This window comes from Colias philodice, chromosome 9 (assembly GCF_061535455.1).
Source record: "Colias philodice isolate Cphi_HAF_F1 chromosome 9, ilColPhil1 Martin Lab GWU primary, whole genome shotgun sequence".
Lineage (NCBI taxonomy): Eukaryota > Metazoa > Arthropoda > Insecta > Lepidoptera > Pieridae > Colias > Colias philodice.
Window position 1 is genome coordinate 1,881,583 of NC_143094.1, and position 21,821 is coordinate 1,903,403.

The 21,821-nt window shown below is 32.4% G+C and overlaps 3 protein-coding genes across 5 annotated transcripts; 2 read left to right on the forward strand and 1 right to left on the reverse strand.

The window, feature by feature from the left end:
* Positions 1 to 1,261: 1,261 nt before the first annotated feature.
* LOC149485635 (acyl-CoA-binding protein homolog) lies at positions 1,262 to 11,141 on the forward strand. Of its 2 annotated transcripts, none has more exons than XM_089698941.1 (4): positions 1,262 to 1,541; positions 1,699 to 1,726; positions 3,226 to 3,343; positions 10,492 to 11,141. In XM_089698941.1, exons 2-4 carry the CDS (start codon positions 1,712 to 1,714, stop codon positions 10,629 to 10,631), a joined length of 273 nt encoding a protein of 90 aa, XP_089555067.1. In that variant the 5' UTR covers positions 1,262 to 1,541; positions 1,699 to 1,711; the 3' UTR covers positions 10,632 to 11,141. The 2 variants fall into 2 exon arrangements, with proteins under 2 accessions (XP_089555067.1, XP_089555065.1); XM_089698939.1 differs by having other exon boundaries at positions 1,271 to 1,537; positions 1,691 to 1,726.
* Positions 11,142 to 11,201: 60 nt separating this feature from the next.
* LOC149485636 (superoxide dismutase [Cu-Zn]-like) lies at positions 11,202 to 16,765 on the reverse strand. Its single transcript, XM_089698934.1, has 4 exons — positions 16,507 to 16,765; positions 14,210 to 14,269; positions 11,985 to 12,209; positions 11,202 to 11,706 (listed from the first exon to the last, which is right to left on the reverse strand). Exons 1-4 carry the CDS (start codon positions 16,681 to 16,683, stop codon positions 11,449 to 11,451), a joined length of 720 nt encoding a protein of 239 aa, XP_089555060.1. The 5' UTR covers positions 16,684 to 16,765; the 3' UTR covers positions 11,202 to 11,448.
* Positions 16,766 to 16,944: 179 nt separating this feature from the next.
* LOC149485637 (uncharacterized) lies at positions 16,945 to 21,365 on the forward strand. 2 transcript variants are annotated; one of them, XR_016316016.1, is made up of 2 exons: positions 16,945 to 17,057; positions 21,128 to 21,215. XR_016316016.1 is itself a non-coding variant. In XM_089698705.1 (2 exons), exons 1-2 carry the CDS (start codon positions 19,388 to 19,390, stop codon positions 21,301 to 21,303), a joined length of 357 nt encoding a protein of 118 aa, XP_089554831.1. In that variant the 5' UTR covers positions 18,721 to 19,387; the 3' UTR covers positions 21,304 to 21,365. The 2 variants fall into 2 exon arrangements, 1 of the variants encoding a protein (XP_089554831.1); XM_089698705.1 differs by lacking the exon at positions 16,945 to 17,057 and adding an exon at positions 18,721 to 19,568 and having other exon boundaries at positions 21,128 to 21,365.
* The last annotated feature ends 456 nt before the right edge of the window (positions 21,366 to 21,821 follow it).

The window sequence follows — 21,821 nt, forward strand, 5'->3', positions numbered from 1 at the left end:
AACACATGTCAATAATTTATGATGATTTTTATTCACAAGTAATCAATGCATTCGATTCTAGATGTCAGATTTCGATTTTTAGAGTAACGTCTCTGGTATTTAAAAAGAAAAAAGGTTTATTGACACAAAATTGTAGCGACGTCAGTTCTTTAAATAAGAAAATGTTAATTATGTTTAGAATGGTTTATCAGTAAAATCAAATCCTAAAATTAGTTGCATCGGTCATTATTATTATTTATATGTAATCGTAATTGAAAAAAGTTAAGCAAATGTGCAGTTCTAACAAAACGAAATATCATGTTATTCTATGTTGTCGTTACTAGGTTACGTTGTTGAATTTTGTTGAACTGTCAAATGTTGCCTATTAAAATGGCTCTACTATACTATAATTATTACAATACTTAATCAAAAGAGTTTACTACATACATAATATACATACGTTACTATGTAACGTTATTTTAATAAAATTTGACGCTGTTGAAAATACATTAAAAGCTTAAATACCTAGCTACACACTAGATGATTTTCCTTGTCTAGTCATTGAATCCACAACTTTACTACAAACGTTTATGTATTATGAATTATAATATGAGATAGGTCGAATAAAGGTTTAAATGGGGTATTTACACTTCATCCTACGACCTGTGCACTAAAGTTATTTATATTTGAATCGATTATGCTTGATCTTTATTGGTAAGAATGAAAATATTATACAATATGAATGAAAATATGATACAAGATCACCCTTTTTGGTCATTGGGCAGCAACTTAGTGATTTTAAATAATATATCTGTCTCTCCTTTTAGTAGATATATTGATATTTTTCTTGATAAACAATGCTCAAACTATTTTCTCTCAAATCGTTTCTACCTTGTACTTGATAGACTTACAGGCTACACTACCTACATTATCACTAACTTCCTACTGCTTGTATTAATTTCAATACAACGAAGCTTTCATCACATCGGGCAATTGCCCTTAACCAGCTTAACCTTATAATTTTAAAACCTGAATGTAAATTGACGCATTTGTTGGTTTCCTTCCTTAATTACGAAATATGCTCAAAGCATCATCTATAAAAAACCATATCATTAGGGTAAGGAAAAGAAAATAAGATTGTGTTCAAATTGTGTGCTCAAAACAAAAATGAGAAACACATTACTCGAACGCGACTTTTGTTGACAATGTCATGTGTGAAAAGTGACATGTTATAGAAAGTTCAATGTCAAAATTGCAACTTTTTGTAGAACTTGCGATTTTGTAGGCTCAAAATTAAGTTATATTATTAATTTCTCGTCTTAGTGCTTCTACATAATTCGCGTGCCCTTCCTTGGATTATTATTAATTAATAAGTCCAGCTAATTGGACTGATATAAGTGTTACTACGGTCTGACGTATTAAATTAAAACACGTATAGCTGCTTCCTTGCAGTTTCGAACAACAGTTTCACAATTACCTGATAATCAGAATATATTTAGTTCTGAACAATAATTCAAAGTGAGCAGACGTCGCTCTTCGTTCCTTCAAGTCTAACTAAGTGAGTTAGAGTTATATATATTTTTAAGTAGGTGTATAATCTAATCGTATCCACTTCGTATTGATATCTAGCTATGCTAGTGATTAAAGCTGGTCACGTAGTTTTATTTAGACAGTCGCTAGTTACAGATTAAATATTTTTACTTTTTTTTAGGTCAATAGCCCGCAAATCACCATGTCCCTCCAAGAGGTATGTATTTATTTATTTATGATTTTATTAAGGTCTTATAAGTTATTTAGAGGTCATAGAGTACGCGTAATATTTATGATAATTTATGTGTAATGTTTCCATTTAGGTATGTGAAATCATTATAGTGTATTTCTTTAGAAAGTTGAATGTCCGTTATAATTATGCTGTTGCTATGTTAACTGTATCACTCTTAATATTGTTGTTTTTATTTATTTTTAATGTCAAAAGAATCATTGTAAATTTAATCAGTTATGTTTATTATGACTTTAAATGTATTTAGTGACAACAAATTTTTATTTAAAAAATTAGAAAAACACAGTTAAACCAATACAGAAATGTTTATTAACCCATTGACCACCGAGCGGCCCGATCGGGCCGAGACACAATAGATTTTCTATTGTGTCTGTGATCCGAGGACTGACGGATTAATATTGTTACTTTACCGTGAATCATATTTTAAAATCTATTAAATATTAATTTACCCAAACTGGAAAAGGCCGGAATATAAAGCTGTATTTAATAATATGTATTTTTGTTTTTTGGATACAAAATTACCAAGTAGGTTTAAAGCCCAGGAAGAAAAACTAGTTTTTAGAGGTCAAATAGGGTTTAAAAGTTATTTCTCCAATGTAATGGTACTTATAATGGTTTATTATGCAAATAACTCAGTTATAGTGGTTACAATTCATTTTAATGTGTATAAAGTACAAGGACATTTGTATATTTACTAACTGCCTGTTCAGTCTAAGTATTTAACTACTAAGTTAAATCTATACTAATATTATAAAGCTGAAGAGTTTGTTTGTTTGTTTGTTTGAACGCGCTAATCTCGGGAACTACTGGTCCGATTTGAAAAATTCTTTCGGTATTAGATAGATCATTTATCGAGGAAGGCTAGGCTATTATAGGCTATATATCATCACGCTAAGATCAACAGGAGAGGAGCCACGGGGGTGAATCCGCGCGGAGCAGCTAGTATTATATGTATATTATGTACTAGGAATTTATCCTTAATTGAGCTGAAATACTTTTGACATATTTATGACAGTGTGTTATTAATGAAATATCCATGTCATGGGTACAATGGTTAAGGAGTGAGCGTTGAACATTAGGGTCCTGAATTTGATTCCCTATAGGCATAGAACGCCTCAGTCTGACATGATGCAGAAGGCCTACAAACTTGTCTGTAAAGCAAAGCAATCAATAAATATGTTTTAATTAGTTAAACTTAAACTATAGCGGCCTTACTAATATAAAGTTAAACAATGGATAAATTTCTACCATTTTCTACCATAGCTTTGTCCTGCTCTTGCTCACATGAAACGTCAATCATAAAAACAAGACAGGTTATTGCAATAACTAATCCATTGCAAAGCGAATGGGTAACATTTTATTAGTAAGACCGCAAATGGATATATACTATGGGATAGTTCTAGTTTTGATCAAATGTTGTCAGAATGATTGTGCAAGTGAAGTAATGAACTGTGATGTTTTCACAGCAATTCGACACAGCCGCTGAGAACATCAAGAAGCTGAAGTCCCGCCCCAGCGATGCTGATCTCCTCGAGATCTACGCTCTGTTCAAACAGGGCACAGTCGGCGATGCTAACCCAGCAGGTTGGTAGACATTTCTTCAAAAATAGTAATTTTAAACCTGAAATTGATGGATGTAGATGACAAAATGCTTATGTTGGTGATTTTTTTCTTTTTTGAGTTAATTAAAAAAATAATTTCTCAATACAATGTGTCCATGAACCCTGCAAGGTTGAATATTTGGTTTTGTCACTCTAAAGGCAAGTTCTTTGGTAGACTTAAAGATATAAGAAAAATCATGAGAACCTCTTAATTAAAATTAGCACTAAACGCATTGTGAATATTATCAGACACGAACAATTTTGTTTTAGGATCTATGGCAAAATTTAATCTCTAGTTTTATGTTTATTCTAGACGTCGGTCAACGTTGAAAAACAATAACCCAATAAGAATATATTTTTCTTTCATGTACTTGTATAAAAAAGGTATGAAGCAATAACAATAAAATTTTTAATTTTTCATGAAATCGGAATATTTTTTAGTATCCTTATGGAAACTGTTAATGATTATTAACAGTTTATTTGTACAATTACGTGTGTCCATTTACGCAATGCGACTTTCTTTCCTGTTTACAAGCTGTTAAGGATATTCGAGTTTTATTTAGTGGTTTACCGTTACGTAAATCGGCTATACAGTTATATTGTCCTTGTGTGGCAAGGAAATAACGCGAAACATGTTATTTTAATATTTAGAAAATATTAGAGCGATTTTGATGAAACTTACGTTCTGTGATAGTGTAAAATTTGATTAAAATAAATTATTAAACTAGTTTTTTAGGGGGCGTCCATAAATTACGTGATGTGTTTTTGCTAATTTTTTGCGCTCCCCCTGCCCCTGGTGAGACGTTATTTAACCCCCTCCCCCATCCCCCAATCTCACGTTAGATTTTTAGAAATGTGGGTTTCTTATGTAAAAATGCTGATTTGTCATGATGTAAAAAAAAAAAAATGCTTCGTGATTTTATTTACGGCTACTTAAAACTTATATGCCCTATCTTTTAAGAAGCATTTGTGAATAAGGAATATTATTTTTATTTGATAAAGTTGGCTAAAGGCACACAATATACTATTACAACATTAATTCTTACCGTGAGAATTAGTAATGAAGAAATCCTATTTAAAATATTTTTTTATGTTTCTCTTACGCAACCACGTTCTATGTTTTTTATGGAAAAACATCAAGGTAACATTTTAAATTACGTAAATATAATATCGTTACGTTTACAAATAATTGTAGTTATCCTTTATTTTTTTATTTTTCTAGTAAGCATCTATACTACATATTAAAATATTTTAAAGACGAAGAGTTTGCTTGTTTGTTTGATCGCTCTAATCTCGGAACTACTGGTCTGACTTGAATAATTATTTCGGTGTTAGATAGGCTATAGTCAAAATCTGTTATAACGACATCGTAACAACCGGTGACAGGTATTAATAGGAAAGATAATAATATGTATATTCATGTGGGAAATTAAACCGCATTTTGTTTACTTCAATACAAACGTATAATATTAAAGAACAGTATCATTTTTCCATCATTTCAGCATAAAATCTGTAATTTTAGTTTGTTTGAAACACTTCTGTCGTGCATACACATTTTGTAATTCACGTTGGATTTTAATCAGCGTATCGTCACAATTTTCCTGCATATGGAACTCTTCATTAAAAAGAACAATCTTTCTTAATACACTAACAGCATTGAGACCGTCAATCAAAGTTGGCACTGTAAATTGTTCTTGCGAGTCTTCCTGTTCATTTTCATTTTCCTCTTGAACTTCACGTACAATATCATCCTCCGTAGCTGGTGCACAAATTGCAATAGACTGATCTAAATAAATAAACTCGTCTGTTTCAGTAGTAGATAAAGCAGGTCGTAAATTTTGGGCTAATTGAGCCAAAGAAATATTGTCCTCTTCATCATCGTCAATCACATCATCTGAGGTTCTTGTTATAAGACTTGTAAGGCCGTTAAAACCTGCGTGCCCAAAGCAGTTAGCTATAGTTTTTTGTGAAACTTTTTCCCATGCTTCTGATATCATCAAGATGGCATCAAGAACCGTAAAGCTGTTCTGATTATTACTGTCAATGCTTTGTATTAACTTTAACACTTGCAGTCTTCTATAATGAGATTTTAAACATCTTATTACACCTTGGTCCATAGGTTGCAGTACAGATGTAACATTTGGTGGTAAGAACACGAGTTTAATGCACTTCAGATTAGTAACAGCCGGATGAGCAGGGCAATTATCAACTAAAAGAAGAACTTTCTTATTGTTTGCTTTTAATTCAGCGTCCCAGTTTCGTAACCATCTTTCAAAAATTTCCGATGTCATCCATGACTTCACATTGTGTTCATACGTTACTGGCAGTGAGCGTTTGTTTTTAAAGCAACTTGGTTTCTTAGATTTCCCAATAACTAAAAGCTTCCTTTTACAGGATCCTGTCATATTTGCTGCAACCATGATCGTTAGTCTCGCCTTGGACATTTTTCCTCCCGAACAATTCTCTCCTTTGAATTTTAAAGTCTTGTCTGGTGTCATATTGTAAAAAAGTCCGGTTTCGTCTGCGTTATAAATGTCTTCTGGACTGTAGCCTTCGCATAATGTAGACCACTTTTGCGTAATCCATTCGTCTACAGCATCTTTATCTACACTGGCAGCTTTACCTCTCATTTTCCCGCCGACAATGCCATGTCGAGCCCGGAAACGTTGAATCCAACTAGACGAGCAAACAAAATCTTCACCAAAACGTTGAGCAAAATCGTTTGCTTTTTCTTGAAGAATTGGTCCATTTATTGGCTCATTATTTGTCCTTTGATATTTAAACCACTTTAACAAAGCTTCTTCAACCTTCGTATGCCGCGTTGTTTTGGCTCGTTTCATTTTCAAAAAATTCTTGTCGTAAAGGATTTGAATTTTCTCCCTTTCTTTCCAAATGGTTGAAATTGTCGAGTGTGATACACCATATTCTTTTGCCAGGTCTTTGTTTGGAATTCCTTTCTCTAGCTTTGAAATAATACGCGATTTTTCTTCGATATTGAATTGTTTTCTTTTTTGCGACATGTTACAATTTTCACAGTTAACTCAACAATATGTTTAGGTGCGCCTTGTGTAAGGATAAGTAACAAACTGACTTAAGAGATATGACGAAGCGGGCCTTGAGGCTACGGCATGCATGTGCTTTGTTTCTAAGAATTACAAAGGACCCTAACCTTTGTTTACTTTTACGATAATACCCATTGACTATTATACTGTGCCAGATGTGGATACAGTTACCTATTCAAATTGTTTACAAGCCGGTCGTTCTACAGATATAATTCTCCGAAAACATTAACCAAATGTGGTCGCTTAATACGGTATGCCGTAGTAAACAATGTCGTAAAAACCAGTGTTTTTGATAAGGCGGTCATATAATATTCAGCCAGGACCTTTGATTTTGGTCAATTTAACCGGTATGTTGTTCTAAACGATGTCGCCATAAACGGTTTTGTATTAATATCATCACGCTAAGACCAACAGGAGCGGAGCAATGCGGGTAAAACCGCGGGGCACAATTACTAATTATAAATAAATGGCTTAGATAACTACAGATTACTATGGTTCTTATTAATTATTGAGTAATAGGTCTAAAACAAAATGAATTAAATACTTACCTACCTAAACAATAAAAAAAGAGTGTGTGTACACGCGTTAGAAGTGATACTTCTTTGGCGTACCGCGTATGGAAAAAAATACTCTCATCATTTTTCTCCATCGCGCCAAAAGACGTATAACTTCAAAAATATTATCTGCAATCATATTTTGTAAATGCAGAAAATTTTATATTAACCTAAGATTACTTATGTTTGTTTTTATAATTATTGATATGATAAAAAATCATTTTAATGTAAATAATTGAAAACTGAACATTATTATTTATTACTTCTGTTACATGAATCTTAACAAAAAGGTTCGCCTTCCAGTTCATGGAAATTAATAGAAACAAGAAAAATCTTGTTTAGGCAGTTACATAAAATCATTATAAAAAGAATAGGCGCATATTTTTGTACGAAAATGTTGTGTTTGTATTTAAGTATTTATTAAAAAATCTTATTAAATTGATATGTTAAGTATATTGCACGCCTCATATGCGAAGCGTTGAGGTGGGTACTACTGTCACTTCGCGCAAAACATCTGATTTTTCAAACTTAAAATGTCTATTTGTGTATCATACATTGCACTTGTATTTTTAAACTTATCGATCTCATTATTTTAATTAATTCTTGATTTTAAATAATAAGTAGTATTTCTTGAAAACGATTTTAGGACTAGGTACCTACTATCTACTACTTCATGTATTTTCTGGTCTGTAACAAACGTTGGTAAAAGGTGTTTAGTGGTGAATAGCCTAACAGACCCAGTTATAATGACGAATCTATACTTTATTAAATTTACACAAATTATAGCCTAACGCACGTGTCAAAAAAACATTATATATACGACCGAAGTAACAAAAAAAAACGAAAAAAAAAAACAATAAAAAATTATGTGCATCGTGACAATCGAAAGTATTATAACTCATAATAACTCCATAATTTTGCTCTTTAGTTTTCACGTAATATTATAATTTTGTATTTTATACACGTGTCCACAAAAAGGCCAATATTATTTAAATTTATATCAATGGTGAAGGCTTTACCTTACGATAATAATTAATTCTAATATGTACAAGGTTTTTATCCAATGTGGAGCAAATAAGTATATTTTGTCGGATCACATTCAAAATTTAAACCAGTTTGATAATCACGCATAAACCAAAATATTATTTTGTTACTAATAATAATAGTTTAAAAAAACTAAAAAACACGCTTTTAGGTCGGTTTTCTATAAAAAGCGTGTTTTTTATTTTTTTTTTAACTATTATTTATTTTATCAAATTAACTAGTGTATTGTCATCGGTCCTCAATAAATCTACAAAGTTTGAACGAAATCTGGCCGTTTAAAGTGGGTCAAAATCGCGCCCAAAGAAGTCGGTTACAAAAATACAGGTGAAGCTAATATAAAGCGTGTAAAAAGAGACGCAATTGTATTTATTATAGTACCTATATGATGATACACAGAACGATTATGTTTATAAGTGAAACTTCTTTATGCGCGTTGAGAGTAAAATTTCAAGGTCGCGTCATGGCAAAACCGTCACGTCGTACGATTTTGGTATTCTTGTAACTTTCCAACGAAGTTTCACTTCTGACGTGTGTGCTCGGCACACACGCTTTTTTTAAATATTCACCATATAATGTCGAATTACTGAATATACAGAATTCAGTGTAGGTAGATTTAATTGAGATTAAATAAGGATTAAACTCATAAATTTTTTCCAGTATAGAATAGCATAACACCATTACGTACCTACCTAATATAAGTAAACCTTCAATTGCGTGAATTCAAAATCAAGGTATTTTTGCACCATCTCCTACTTTGTTATAAGACGTAGGTATAGTTTTTTCCCTAAGTAGGTACTTTAACTTTAAACTAGAACATAATCTACTATTTTTCCGCACAATTAATTATTTTACTAACCCAGCTCGTTTATTAATTTTTTCTATCGTGCGTAGAAAAGGTATTTTATCTTCATGTTATTGTTATTTACCTGTTTATCTAATAATTCGGTTTTAATATCAGTCTATATCGTATCCGTTGATACGGTTTTAGCTAAGTATGATAATTTATTAATTATATTTAAATAAAAAAAGAAGAAACAAATGCCTGATAAGCCCATCACGTTATCTAGGAAGGATTGGAAATTCAAGGGTCAGAATCAAAATTAATACAGTTTTATTAATAAACACCTGTAGATGCTTATGAATTGTAGTTTTTTATAATATTATCAATAATCACAATAAAAATTATATCTTGATAAGAAAATTAGGAAAAACTGAAAAAAAAATTTTTTTCGACGTAACATTTTGTAGCATTTTTTTGTTATAAGTATGGCCAGACTAAAGTTAGCAGATAATTAAACAGGAAGGGTTACATTTTCATGGGACAAGGAAAACTTAATTCATTTAATATTAACATTAACTAATTAAAATATGTTTCCCACGTCGTTAGAGTAACATGAGTAGGTATACTCACAAATTAACTAGATAAATACTTGTTTCTTTTTCTCTAGTTGTTCGTGCTGATTGCAATCTATTCAACGATATTTTTTCTCGAGAAAAGTAGATGATTCATTACGTTTCGAATGACATCATTTTTTTATTAGTCAACATTAGATATGCAGCGTAAACTCACAATGCATTTTTACGTTTATTTTTTTAAACCTTTTTAGGTGTGTGTGTGTGTGTGTGTGTGTTTACATTCACATTTTGATGAAAGGAAAGTGTAAAGAAAAAATTCGTTGCGTTTGATTATAGAGATAAGAAATATTAAAAATATTATTAGCCATTACATGAATGTTGGCATAGGGTTGAGGTCAAAGCTATTGTATTGTTCTTTGTTATATGATAAAAGTTTTTATGACTCAAGACTAGAGACCATTCATACAGGTTTGAACACTAATATAGATGGTACTTAATGAATCCAACAAAAGAGGAATTTTATAGAATATATACTTCTTTTTCTTTTTCTTTGCGAATAGTATCCCTCTTTCTATAATTGGTAGTATATTTTCCTCTTGTGACGCACGATAAAGATATGTCGTCGAACTATGGACCTTTCTCCGTCTGGAATAGTCTAGATCATTTAAATATTATTAACATTTAATTAGTTATTAGACAGTATGAATCGCACATGCATAATTGATCAGTTGTTTAATTTCAACGTATCTAGCAGTGACTCAGGTGCAATGTCCTGGTCGCAATCGAAGGTTACCAGTTAAATAATGGACGTTTATTAGGTACTCGTAGATATTATACGTCATTTATCTTAGAAAATCGTGCCTATACAGAACTCTGGATTACAGCTTAACCAATTAAGGTTCATTCCTTCTAGTAGAAGTATTTCAAATCCTAACTCCCTGATAATTGTTATATACTGCACAAAAGTCCGATCACCTGTTTGATCCTAACAAAATAAATCAGTAAAATAAAGGTTTTTACTTTATCTCCCATTTATTCAACGAACACCTCAAGGGACTTCATTTTACCTAATTGTATAGCACATTTAAGTAACGTTTTCTTTGTATTTATTACAGATAAGCCCGGTCTGTTGGACCTGAAGGGTAAGGCCAAGTTCCAGGCCTGGAGCGGCAAGAAAGGCATGTCGAAGGAGGACGCACAAAAGGCCTACATCGCGAAGGCACAGACCCTCATTGACTCTCTCGGCCTACAATAAACTCTACACGTTCCTTTATAACATGCAATCGAACTTTTAAAAATACGTTAAAGTGTGTAAAAATCAAGTTTTCGTATACACACTCATTATGGCGGCAAATCTATGTTGTCACTTGTCAAACATGGCGGCAAGTCCGCCATTGTACTGGTTTGTTTGCCGCGCTTTTTTAAGTCAATAATAAATGGAAGTAACACGATTGCGTGTTGTAAGAGCAATAACTATTTATTAAATGCTATTTACATAATTACGTCGTTAGTTTAAGTTATTGAGTGGTGACTGTTATGAATAAGTGTTCTTTTATACAGTTTTTACTTTTAATCATATTTTTATCAACGCACAGATAATGTAACTTTGTATTTACAAGAGCTTCCCGTTGTATAGTCTTTTTGGCAACCAGTGATGGTTATTTTTTCATACATTTAAGAGCATTTATATACTGTTGCTGTTTTTCTTACATATACTTTGTTTTTTTTGTTTTTTATACAGCTTGAAATATATGGAGATATATTATTTGATTTGTTTTATTTAACTCTATTTTTATGTTGGTTCTTGGATAAATGAAACAACCGATTCAAACTATTCTTTATTTAAAAATTGGTCTGAAGATTTATGACATAAATAACTTTGTTACGTCGCTTATTGTAATTGCGAAAGTACTTGAGTAGAAAAAATAATTTATATTAAGTAGTGTATTTTCATAAAGGCGCTAAAAACTCTATACAAAAATAATTGGAACAAGCAATTCCATTAAACGCGCAGTTTTTCTAGATGCCTTATCTTTACTGAGAAATTTACATTGTAATAATATCAACACAATTTAATACAAGTAGCCAATAACCCCACACGCGACAGCTGGTCCAGAGGTACCATTAACCGCACTATCTTCAGTACCAGCTCTGCCATAGTCGTCTTCACTGCTGGTCACAGCGATCGCCCTGCCGACTATAGACCTGGGGCCAGCGAGAGACACCAAATGGTCGACGATTTTGACGTTCAGAAGGGTGTTCTCTTCAGCCTTTATGTTGCCCAAGTCACCGACGTGGCGGATCTGGTCGCGGGGACCGCCGTGACGACCCTGTAAGAAAGTAGGTTATAGAGTTTTGAACATGTTCTGAATGAATTATAAATAGGATTATTATCGAGATGATACATTGTTAATTGTGGAAATACTTTCAAATCCAGCTTATAACCTATTCAATACTGTAAAATACTGAAAAATATTAGCCAGCAAACTTTAACAAAATAAAAATCCAAAATGTTTATCGTAATATGACAGAGCATGTAAAACCAGGAGTCATATTTTGTTTTTAAAGAACAATTTAAGAATTCATTCAATACGTCCAGTAGACTCACATAATACGCAATAAAATGCGGTCCAATATCCTGACAATTGTCCTTAATAGATCCAGCCTGGTGCACATGCAGACCATGTAGACCTGGAGACAGGCCCGTGACATTCCCCTCTATGGTCACAGGGCCGTTGGGCAGCACCTGCGTGAATATGAGTGTGCCCTCTACACTAGAGCCTTCGTCTGCTTTGAGGTAGGCGACTGCTTGAAGACCGTGGGTTCTGTAGCCCTATGGAAAGAATACTTGTAAACAAAAAAAGAGTGCGTGTGCCAAGCACGTGTTAGAAGTGAAACTTCCTTACTCCATGGCGTGACGGTTGCCATGACGCGACCTTGAAATTTTACTCTCAACGCTCCTAAAGAAGTTTCACTTCAAAAAACATTATTAGAAAATAGAAACAGATTTACGTTTCAAGAAATACGATAATATACGAAGATAATACAATTTTTTTAACTCCTGTAGAATAGTACAGGATAATACGACAATACTAATGTATTGATAAATAATTTGGAAAATCCAAAAGTGCACGCCTCATAATTTTTTTCTAATAAATATTTATTAATTATTATTTTTGTTTATTTAATAACAATTAAACCACATCGAATCAGACCCTGAAAAATGAAAGGGTTCTATTCCTGAGCATACTCAAGCGTAAGAGAAAAAAAAAGACTCGATTAGTAAAGTATTTCGCACATACAGACACACGGACGTCCAAGACAGAACTTTTTTAAACTGTTTTTTAACTAGTTTAAATAACAAAAATGACATCAAAAATATCATGAACGTTAAAAATAGTGTTTTTTCTTAATATGTGTGTGTATGTATTATCTTACAAGTGCAATGTATGATACATAAAGACATTTTAAGTTTGAAAAATCAGATGTTTTGCGCGAAGTGACAGTAGTACCCACCTCAACGCTTCGCTTATGAGGCGTGCAATAAAACAACAAGCGCACATCCTATCTGTATATCTATTGAATTAAAATAATACCTATATATTGTGAGAACCTGTTATTCAAACAAAGATTATGAATAAAATTCCATAAGTAATAAAGTCATTCTTATCTAAAGTCTAAGCTGAATAATTAAATGTACTTAAACTGTTGTTATCTATATGCATTTTACATGTAATTAGTTAAACCACCTTGACTACTTCGTTACACGCGACATTGTAGATTTTAATACTTGATTATGGATAGTTATTCATATCTTTCATATTAGATGAAGATTTAATCTACAATTCTAACTATGTCTTTCTAAAATAATAGGTGATTATAGTTAGAAATGGAATTATTTTGTATCCCGCCTTTTAGATATTGTGTGTACAATTAATTTAACGAATATTTTTTTTTCTATTGGGGTAACTAATACCTACATAATAATATTACAACTGTTTATATTTAAACCACAGATAATATAAATCTGCTTTTACCTAGACGTTAATAAAATGGAAATAAACTTTTCCACTTAGCTTTTCCACCACTTTAGATACATAATGTCGTAAGGCATCACGATTGACGAATTGTGAATGTGAATGATACGAAAATATATTTTTTTGCAATGAAGACAATTATTAGTTATTTATTACGTCATGTAAATATTGATTAAGGAAACGGCAACTCATCACAAAGCATTGAAAAATCGTGACTCAACTTTACTACGGTATCGTATGCAAATTTGTCCAAATGCTAAACATCGTGCTTTTCGTGATGGCATTCAACGGGATTGATGGTAATTATTGGGTGTAATTACTCACATGTAAACGCTTCCTTAATCGAGAGTAAAGACTTGGAAAATTTAAGAAAATATTCAATTCCTATTGTTAAACTCAAACAGTTATTAAACAAATAAAATTCGTTTAGAAGCGCTTTTGAATCATCATATTACAGAAAATTAGGTTGGCTGAAAGCTGAAAGATGTTTCAAAATATGGCCCTATTGTATTTATCACTGATCTGTGATTGATGCTTTCCAAAGCACAGAGTTTAACTAGCTTACCACCCGCGGTTTTGCCTGCTTTGTCTTAGACCTAATAAATTATACCTATAGATACTAAAACCTTCCTCTTGAATCATTCTAACTTAAAAAAAAAACGCATCAAAGTCCCTATGTCCCCATGTATGCTTAAATCTTTAATCCTTAGTTTTAAAGATTTAAGCATACATGGGGATATGGGACAGAAAAGGCGACTTTGTTTTATACTATGTAGTGAATAGTGATGATACTCACTTCCAAGTCAATCTGCTTCTCGCTGCGTTCTCCGGTGATTGGATACGGTTCGCCGAGCCCCTGTAAATTGGTGCCATTATATTTTTGTATTATCTATGTTTTATGTTTATCAAAACGGCGAACTTCAAACTTCCAAAACGCGCCACCATAGGTCGAACGAATTGGACGTCATGACACGACATTGTATTCATCACTCCACAGTAAACAATAAGGTAAACATTAAACACCCACTCGACGTGTCATGTGACGTCACGCAAAGCGCGCGCAAAATGTCGGCGTTTGAATTGCTTAAATTTTTTAAAAGTTTTAAATTTCATTTTGCACGCCTCATAAGCGAAGCGTTGAGGTGGGTACTACTGTCACTTCGCGCAAAACATCTGATTTTTCAAACTTAAAATGTCTTTATGTATCATACATTGCACTTGTAAGATAATACATACACACACATATTAAGAAAAAACACTATTTTTAACGTTCATGATATTTTTGATGTCATTTTTGTTATTTAAACTAGTTTAAAAAAGTTCTGTCTTGGACGTCCGTGTGTCTGTATGTGCGGATCCTTTTTCTTGTTAACACGATAGCGACCGAAATACTTTACTAATCGAGTCTTTTTTGCACGCCTCATAAGCGAAGCGTTGAGGTGGGTACTACTGTCACTTCGCGCAAAACATCTGATTTTTCAAACTTAAAATGTCTTTATGTATCATACATTGCACTTGTAAGATAATACATACACACACATATTAAGAAAAAATACTATTTTTAACGTTCATGATATTTTTGATGTCATTTTTGTTATTTAAACTAGTTAAAAAACAGTTTAAAAAAGTTCTGTCTTGGACGTCCGTGTGTCTGTATGTGCGGATCCTTTTTCTTGTTAACACGATAGCGACCGAAATACTTTACTAATCGAGTCTTTTTTTTTCTCTTACGCTTGAGTATGCTCAGGAATAGAACCCTTTCATTTTTCAGGGTCTGATTCGATGTGGTTTAATTGTTATTAAATAAGCAAAAATAATAATTAATAAATATTTATTAAAAAAAAATTATGAGGCGTGCACTTTTGGATTTTCCAAATTATTTAAAAATATCTAGAGTATTTTGCAGCCCATTAGTATTTTTTCTACGATATAAAATACGTAACTATTAATTTAAGACAAAAAAGAAAAACACGAATATTCCCCATTGTAAAAACGTTTAATTACTTTGTTTTCACAAAAATTAAAAAAAAACAAAAACAAGGCGAGTCAAGAAGGTTCTACCACAGACTAATAATAATATGTATACTACATAAACAAGTTCTACGTTCGTCAGTTTCTATCACTCTATTGTTTGTGTTCGTTTATTTTTTTTTCCTAGTATCAGACCACATTTAAAAAGTAGAGTCAGAGAATTTATAAAGAAGAGTATTAAGTCCCCTGTAAATTAAAAAAAATACATAGAGAGAATGGTAGAGAGATAACTAAACATGCTTCAAAAATTTGCTACAAAATAGCATCAAATACAAGATGCTATAGTAAATGTAGGTGTCACGTCCGTCATCAAATGGCAGTGCTTAAGTGGCATGTAGTTTTTTATTTATGTGCTCTTTGATTGACATTACCACGTTTTACCATTAGGCAAGTTCGTTTACCTTATAAAGATGAAAAAAACATTATTACCTACAAAAATAAAAATTCCATCAAACCCGATATCAAATTTCAAAATTAGTTACTATTTAATTAAGCACCTATATTTTTAGCTTTGCCGTTTGATAAAGATAAAAATATATAAAAAATATCCTACTTACTTAACTATAACTAAAACGTTTAACTAACTACCTAAGTGACTTTATGACGAAAATAAGGTGATAGAGAATTATTTGCCTTATAAAAGCATAAGGGAATAAGTATTATAATTTCATTATGATGTTTTTCTATAATTAATATAGAAATTATAGACCGTTTTTTCAAAAATATATATGATAATTTTAGACCAGGTTCGATTTTTGAAACAAAAAAAAAATAACAGCAGGATGAAATTTCAACTTAACCAAAAAATCAACCTAATTTTCAAACGAAAATTCTCACGTCAAAATATCTATATAAACTGTATATATATATAGTCCAAACAATAAAAATATAGGTATTTTATGCTCCATTTTGTAATTGTAACATACCTAAAACGATTATAGAAATTATAACAACAGCGCACACAATGTATTTGTTTACGCTAGAATATGACTAATGTTTTTAAAATGAATGTTCATTTTTTTCAATTTTCATTAAAATATTTAGGACTATAAAAAAACTCACATAGAGATATGGCTCCATTATGACTTCATACACATTGCTCTGGTAGTCCTCTATCGGAGGCAAAGCTTTAATAATCAAATTTCTTCCATATCCCGGAATACCTTTCACAGGCTTGCCATTTAAAACTGTGAATATCCACAACATTTGACACATGAACGCATGAAACCTTAGATTCATTATTAAAAAAAAACGATTCCCGCGCAATTTGAATTCAGAAGCTTTTCAGACGTGCCGACTTTGCAAATGGCCACCTACCAATGATTTGCTCTTCGGTATAAAGATGGTAAATGGTGTTTTTTTTTCGTTTAATCGTGTAATGAATACGTGAGGATTTCGGATGGTTGTCATTAGGTCTTCGTGAGGGAGCTGCCAAGGTTCTGTAATTGCGTGGCGTGAACATCATTTAGACACGGCATTGTTATGGTGTAGCTATTAGATTTAAGAGAATAAATAATGTTGATACGTTTGTTTTCGGCTATCGATAATCGAATTGGGATCAGTGTAAACATGTGTGTTTTAAATAAAATATTAATAATACCATTAGTCAGTAGGTAAGTAGTACGTATAAAGATCAGCTATTGTATACAGATACAATCATAGCAGGACCACTAATAGGGCATCTTTTTAACGTTAATTAAGAAAATGTATTGATCTGTTGACTGAAGTTTAATTGAGTGTGGCTTGAGTGTGGCTTCGTTTTTAGGGTTCCGTAGCCAAAATGGCAAAAACGGAACCCTTATAGTTTCGTCATGTCCGTCTGTCCGTCTGTCCGTCTGTCCGTCTGTCACAGCCGATTTACTCGGAAACTATAAGTACTACAGTGATGAAATTTGATGGGAATATGTGTTGTATGAACCGCTACAAAAATATGACACTAAATAGTAAAAAAAAGAATTGGGGGTGGGGCCCCCCATACATGTAACTGAGGGATGAAATTTTTTTTTTCGATGTACATACCCGTGTGGGGTATCAATGGAAAGGTCTTTTAAAATGATATAAAGTTTTCTAAAAAACATTTTTCTTAAAGTGAACGGTTTTTGAGATATCAGCTCTCAAAGTCGTAAAAAGTATGTCCCCCCCCCTCTATTTTTATAACTACGGGGTATAAAATTCTAAAAAAAATAGAGGTGATGCATGCTAATTAACTCTTTCAACGATTTTTGGTTTGATCAAAGTATCTCTTATAGTTTTTGAGATAGGTTGATTTAACTGTAATTTATTATATTTGCTGCTACGGAACCCTTTGTGCGCGAGCCCGACTCGCACTTGGCCGGTTTTATTTTATTTAAATTCTTATTTAATAAGTAGGTAAAGAACAAATTCATTGATTACACACACGGATAAACAAAGAAAAATACTTTGAAATATTAAGATAAAATAAAAGAAAATTCATAAATACGAAAAGGTATCTAACCTTACGTTATATAGGTAAAGCAATATTATTTTTTAAATAATCTACAATTACTCAGAGCTGTTACGAAATATTATGTTCTCAATGTTTTAAATAAATTGTTACTAACAAACCTGATTATTACAGAAGTAAATTATACTTTGTGTACATATTATTAACTTTAGTAAACGTAAATGTTTAGGTGATTTTCTTCAATAACACTACGCAGTCTTAAAAAGTTTTTTCGTTCCTACTTATTTTATCAAAGTAAGTAACTAGGTATAACTCATATGAAACAACAGATAATGTGTGTTATAAATGCAATAAAATTTCAAAATAGTCATTATTTTATATATATACTTACTATAGTTATATTCATAAATTACCTACATCTGAAAAAGCTATTATGAAGGTGGGAAATTGAATTTATTTAAAAAAATATAAAAGGAATAAGTATAATGCAGGAAGCCATAAAAATTAGGCACATAAGATTTGAATTTTGAGGATCACATTCACATGTAAACCCGAAGAATATTCACTAGTTATCACATTGGCTTATGTGAACAGGTGTTATTATGTATGTTTGTCTAGCATTATGAAGTTATTATCACGCGACGACCTTTAACTGCAATCAAGTAACCATTATTTTAATTCCTTAATTAAGATTTAAAACAATTGATGTTTCGTATAATTCAAAAGAGTGTTTTATGCATCTGATAATACTCAAAAGATCCTGTTTTCGATCGAATTTAAAATCATCATAAGGTTCGATGCAGATTTACCGAAGGAATATAATACAATTGTTTATATGAATATTATATATACAACAATTAAAAAAAATGTGTGCGTGTACTAGTGTACACACGTAAGAAGTGAAACTTCTTTATGACCTTATTTTTCAAAAAATAATTTACTATATGCAACTTTACAGAAGTACGTCGAATCAAAGATGGCGCGTAACGGAAAAATGTCACGCGTAACGAAAAAATGTTACCTACACTAAATTTTTTTCCAACCCCGATAAAGAAGTTTCACTTCAAAAAACTGTGTATGTTTAGGTTCCAATGTACCTACACTTATTTAAATTAGATTAATTGGGCCAACAATAGATGCCACTAAACAAAGCTAGAGCAATGATACAATCCTTTTTATTATTACTTCCTAATATTACATGCCGGGCTCATTGCTAAACAGTGTGCGTATTCGTAGAATTACAAATATAGTATTATAAAAGCTATCTTTGGTAGAATCCTTGGTTCGATTCCCAGCGAGAGCTTTAAACTAAAGAAAGAGAGTCTATAAAGATAGAGCGATACTTAAACTAACTCCTAATTCAACGTAACTATAAATTGGACGTGCCTTCAACATCCATTACCACCTCCTTACATACCTATTAAAAAAAATAACACACGTCAAACACCTGTCAAAACACAAGCGCGTCACGCCGCAGCTTATGAAAAAAGAAATAAAAAACATCGCTATGGTGTCGTAATGAACCGGGACTTCGTGTACGACCAGAACAGACCAACGGTATGGTCCCGAGCTGGTAGTACACTCAATAAATGGCTGTGGGGTGCCCTGTGTTGCGGGGTGCCTGGCATACCTTGTTACTTCTGTACCTGCTGCGAGAAACTTGATGATGGCATGGACCGGGATAGACCTACAGTACATCGTGAGTTACGATAGCCTAGAAAGCAGTTTAGAAAAAATAAATGTATATATATTGTGTAGATATATTCAGGGTGGGGTAAGGGTGAACAGGGGATTTAGTAAACAACTAACAAGATTTTTTTTCTATAATCAATCAGATGTATTTCCAATAATTTAATAAACTGGAATCGGATCTATAAAATGAAATATTATTTACAGTTGTAAAAGAGGAGGTATTTAGAATAAGGTAGTGGAGTTGTTTCCAATCACCCTTGTTCACAATTACCCGGATTGACTATTATATATCACGTGTTCAGATTTGATAATAATGAATGTAATTTTGTTCATTATAGTAATTTGATTTAAATCTTGGTGTAACTCATGGCCATTGAGATATTTCAATGATATTATTTCAGGAATCAGGACGTGAAAACTATTACAATTTAATCATTTATATCATCCAATATAAGTCCTTCTTATTCTGTAAGTTAGTTTTTAGCTTCTTCTTCCTTATTCTTAAATTTTTGGAGCTATCTAAAATATTTTATTTAGATAAAATATTTTAGATAGCTCCATAAATGTTTAAGAGACTTGGGAGTGTCGGTAGGTGCCATTAAGTAGTATTTAATACTCGTAACTAGTTGTATCTAATAATTTAAAAATGCCTAATATTTGGATACATTTCGGTCACGGTTATTCACAGTTTGCGGTGCGTTAGCAATTAGTAAATAATGACATGGTCACGTGTTCTGTAGTCTGTGCCTATGTATTTGGAGAATAGTAATCAGTGATGTCTCTATCCAGGGAAATAATTGTTGAATAATAAAACATATTTGAAAATCGGGTAAATGAAAGATAATATTAGATAAATTATTGTTAACATAAAGGAGTGTCTGTGTATACTTATGAGCCGCTTATTCAGGAAGTGAACAGAAAGCTCTTTATAAAACGGAGTACCTACCAAGTCTTTATTTTACGTTGTTATGGAGGTATATTTATTCTACGTAATGTTTCGTCTTCTCATACCCAAATCAGATTATTCTCATCACGTTTTTCGATGATAACACATCAAACATAGATGTGAGATAAACCGGTAGAGCTGCAGATTAGTTAAATGTTGTAGTAAATTGTTTTATCGCAAATCGCGATACGTTATAACTTAGTTGTCCGAATCAGAAGGTCGCCAGATCCATCTGGGTCACGGCCATGGTAATGTTATCTATATCATTACATGACCGGACGATCGTTATCCCAATCCTTATGTATTTAGCCTTAATTGACCATCAGGCGACCCACTATAAGCGCAGCACAGAAACTCTCGTCAAAGTATTCCTATCGTCATTGAGAATATGTGAAGTGAAACTGCTTTAGGCGCGGTAAGAGTAAAATTTCAAGGTAGCGTCGTGAAGACTACGATTTTGGCATGTTTGAATCTTACCAAAAAAATTTCAGTTCTGACACGTGTGCTCGGCACACTCGCTCTTTTTTATTGTAATAATGACTTCATGCTCTCAAGGACGATAGTTTTCGTGTTCACCGTTCGCCTTTGTCAATTCTCACACAAAAAAATGTAAATTACAGAAGCGACAGCAACATCAGAACGTGCATCCCGTCCACATCGACCGCACGCACCTCGTAGTAGAAAATCTACTCCAGAAATGCTCTCTGCGGTTCGCTGCGCCCTTTCTCAACTGCAGGGCGAACCAGCGCCACCACTACCAGACTCTGACTCCAAAGGGCACAAGGAACCTGGTTGAGAGCTGAATAGATGGAAGAGCCTCTTGTGATACAGTTGATCGAATAAATGTGTTCGATTGTGTTGGTGTTTTTTATTGAATATTGGGGACCATGTTTTGGTTAAATTGTATTTGAATTGTAAGGGACGATGCCCACCTAATCGCTAGAGAAAAACGTCCATATAAATTGAATTTTGAATAGAAAAAGGTATTTTGCAAAAAATGTATTTTGGCTCTATCAATATGACCGGACTCTATATTTTAACTGTACGTTTTCATAGAGCAATTATTCGATACTGAAATCTTGCCTCTTCAAAATAAAAGGTGGTTCATGTTACATTCTTGTTTGTTAATTGTTTATTATTGTATGCGGACACAAATTTAATAGACACCGTTATCCATCATTAAAGTTCCTACTCAAAAATTGTAGATTTATCGGTATATTTTGTAATGTTATTGCAAAAAAATAGACGTACACATAGATATCGGTAGGTACCAACTAAATACGCTTGTATGAAGAGGTATTGAAGGAGGTTACA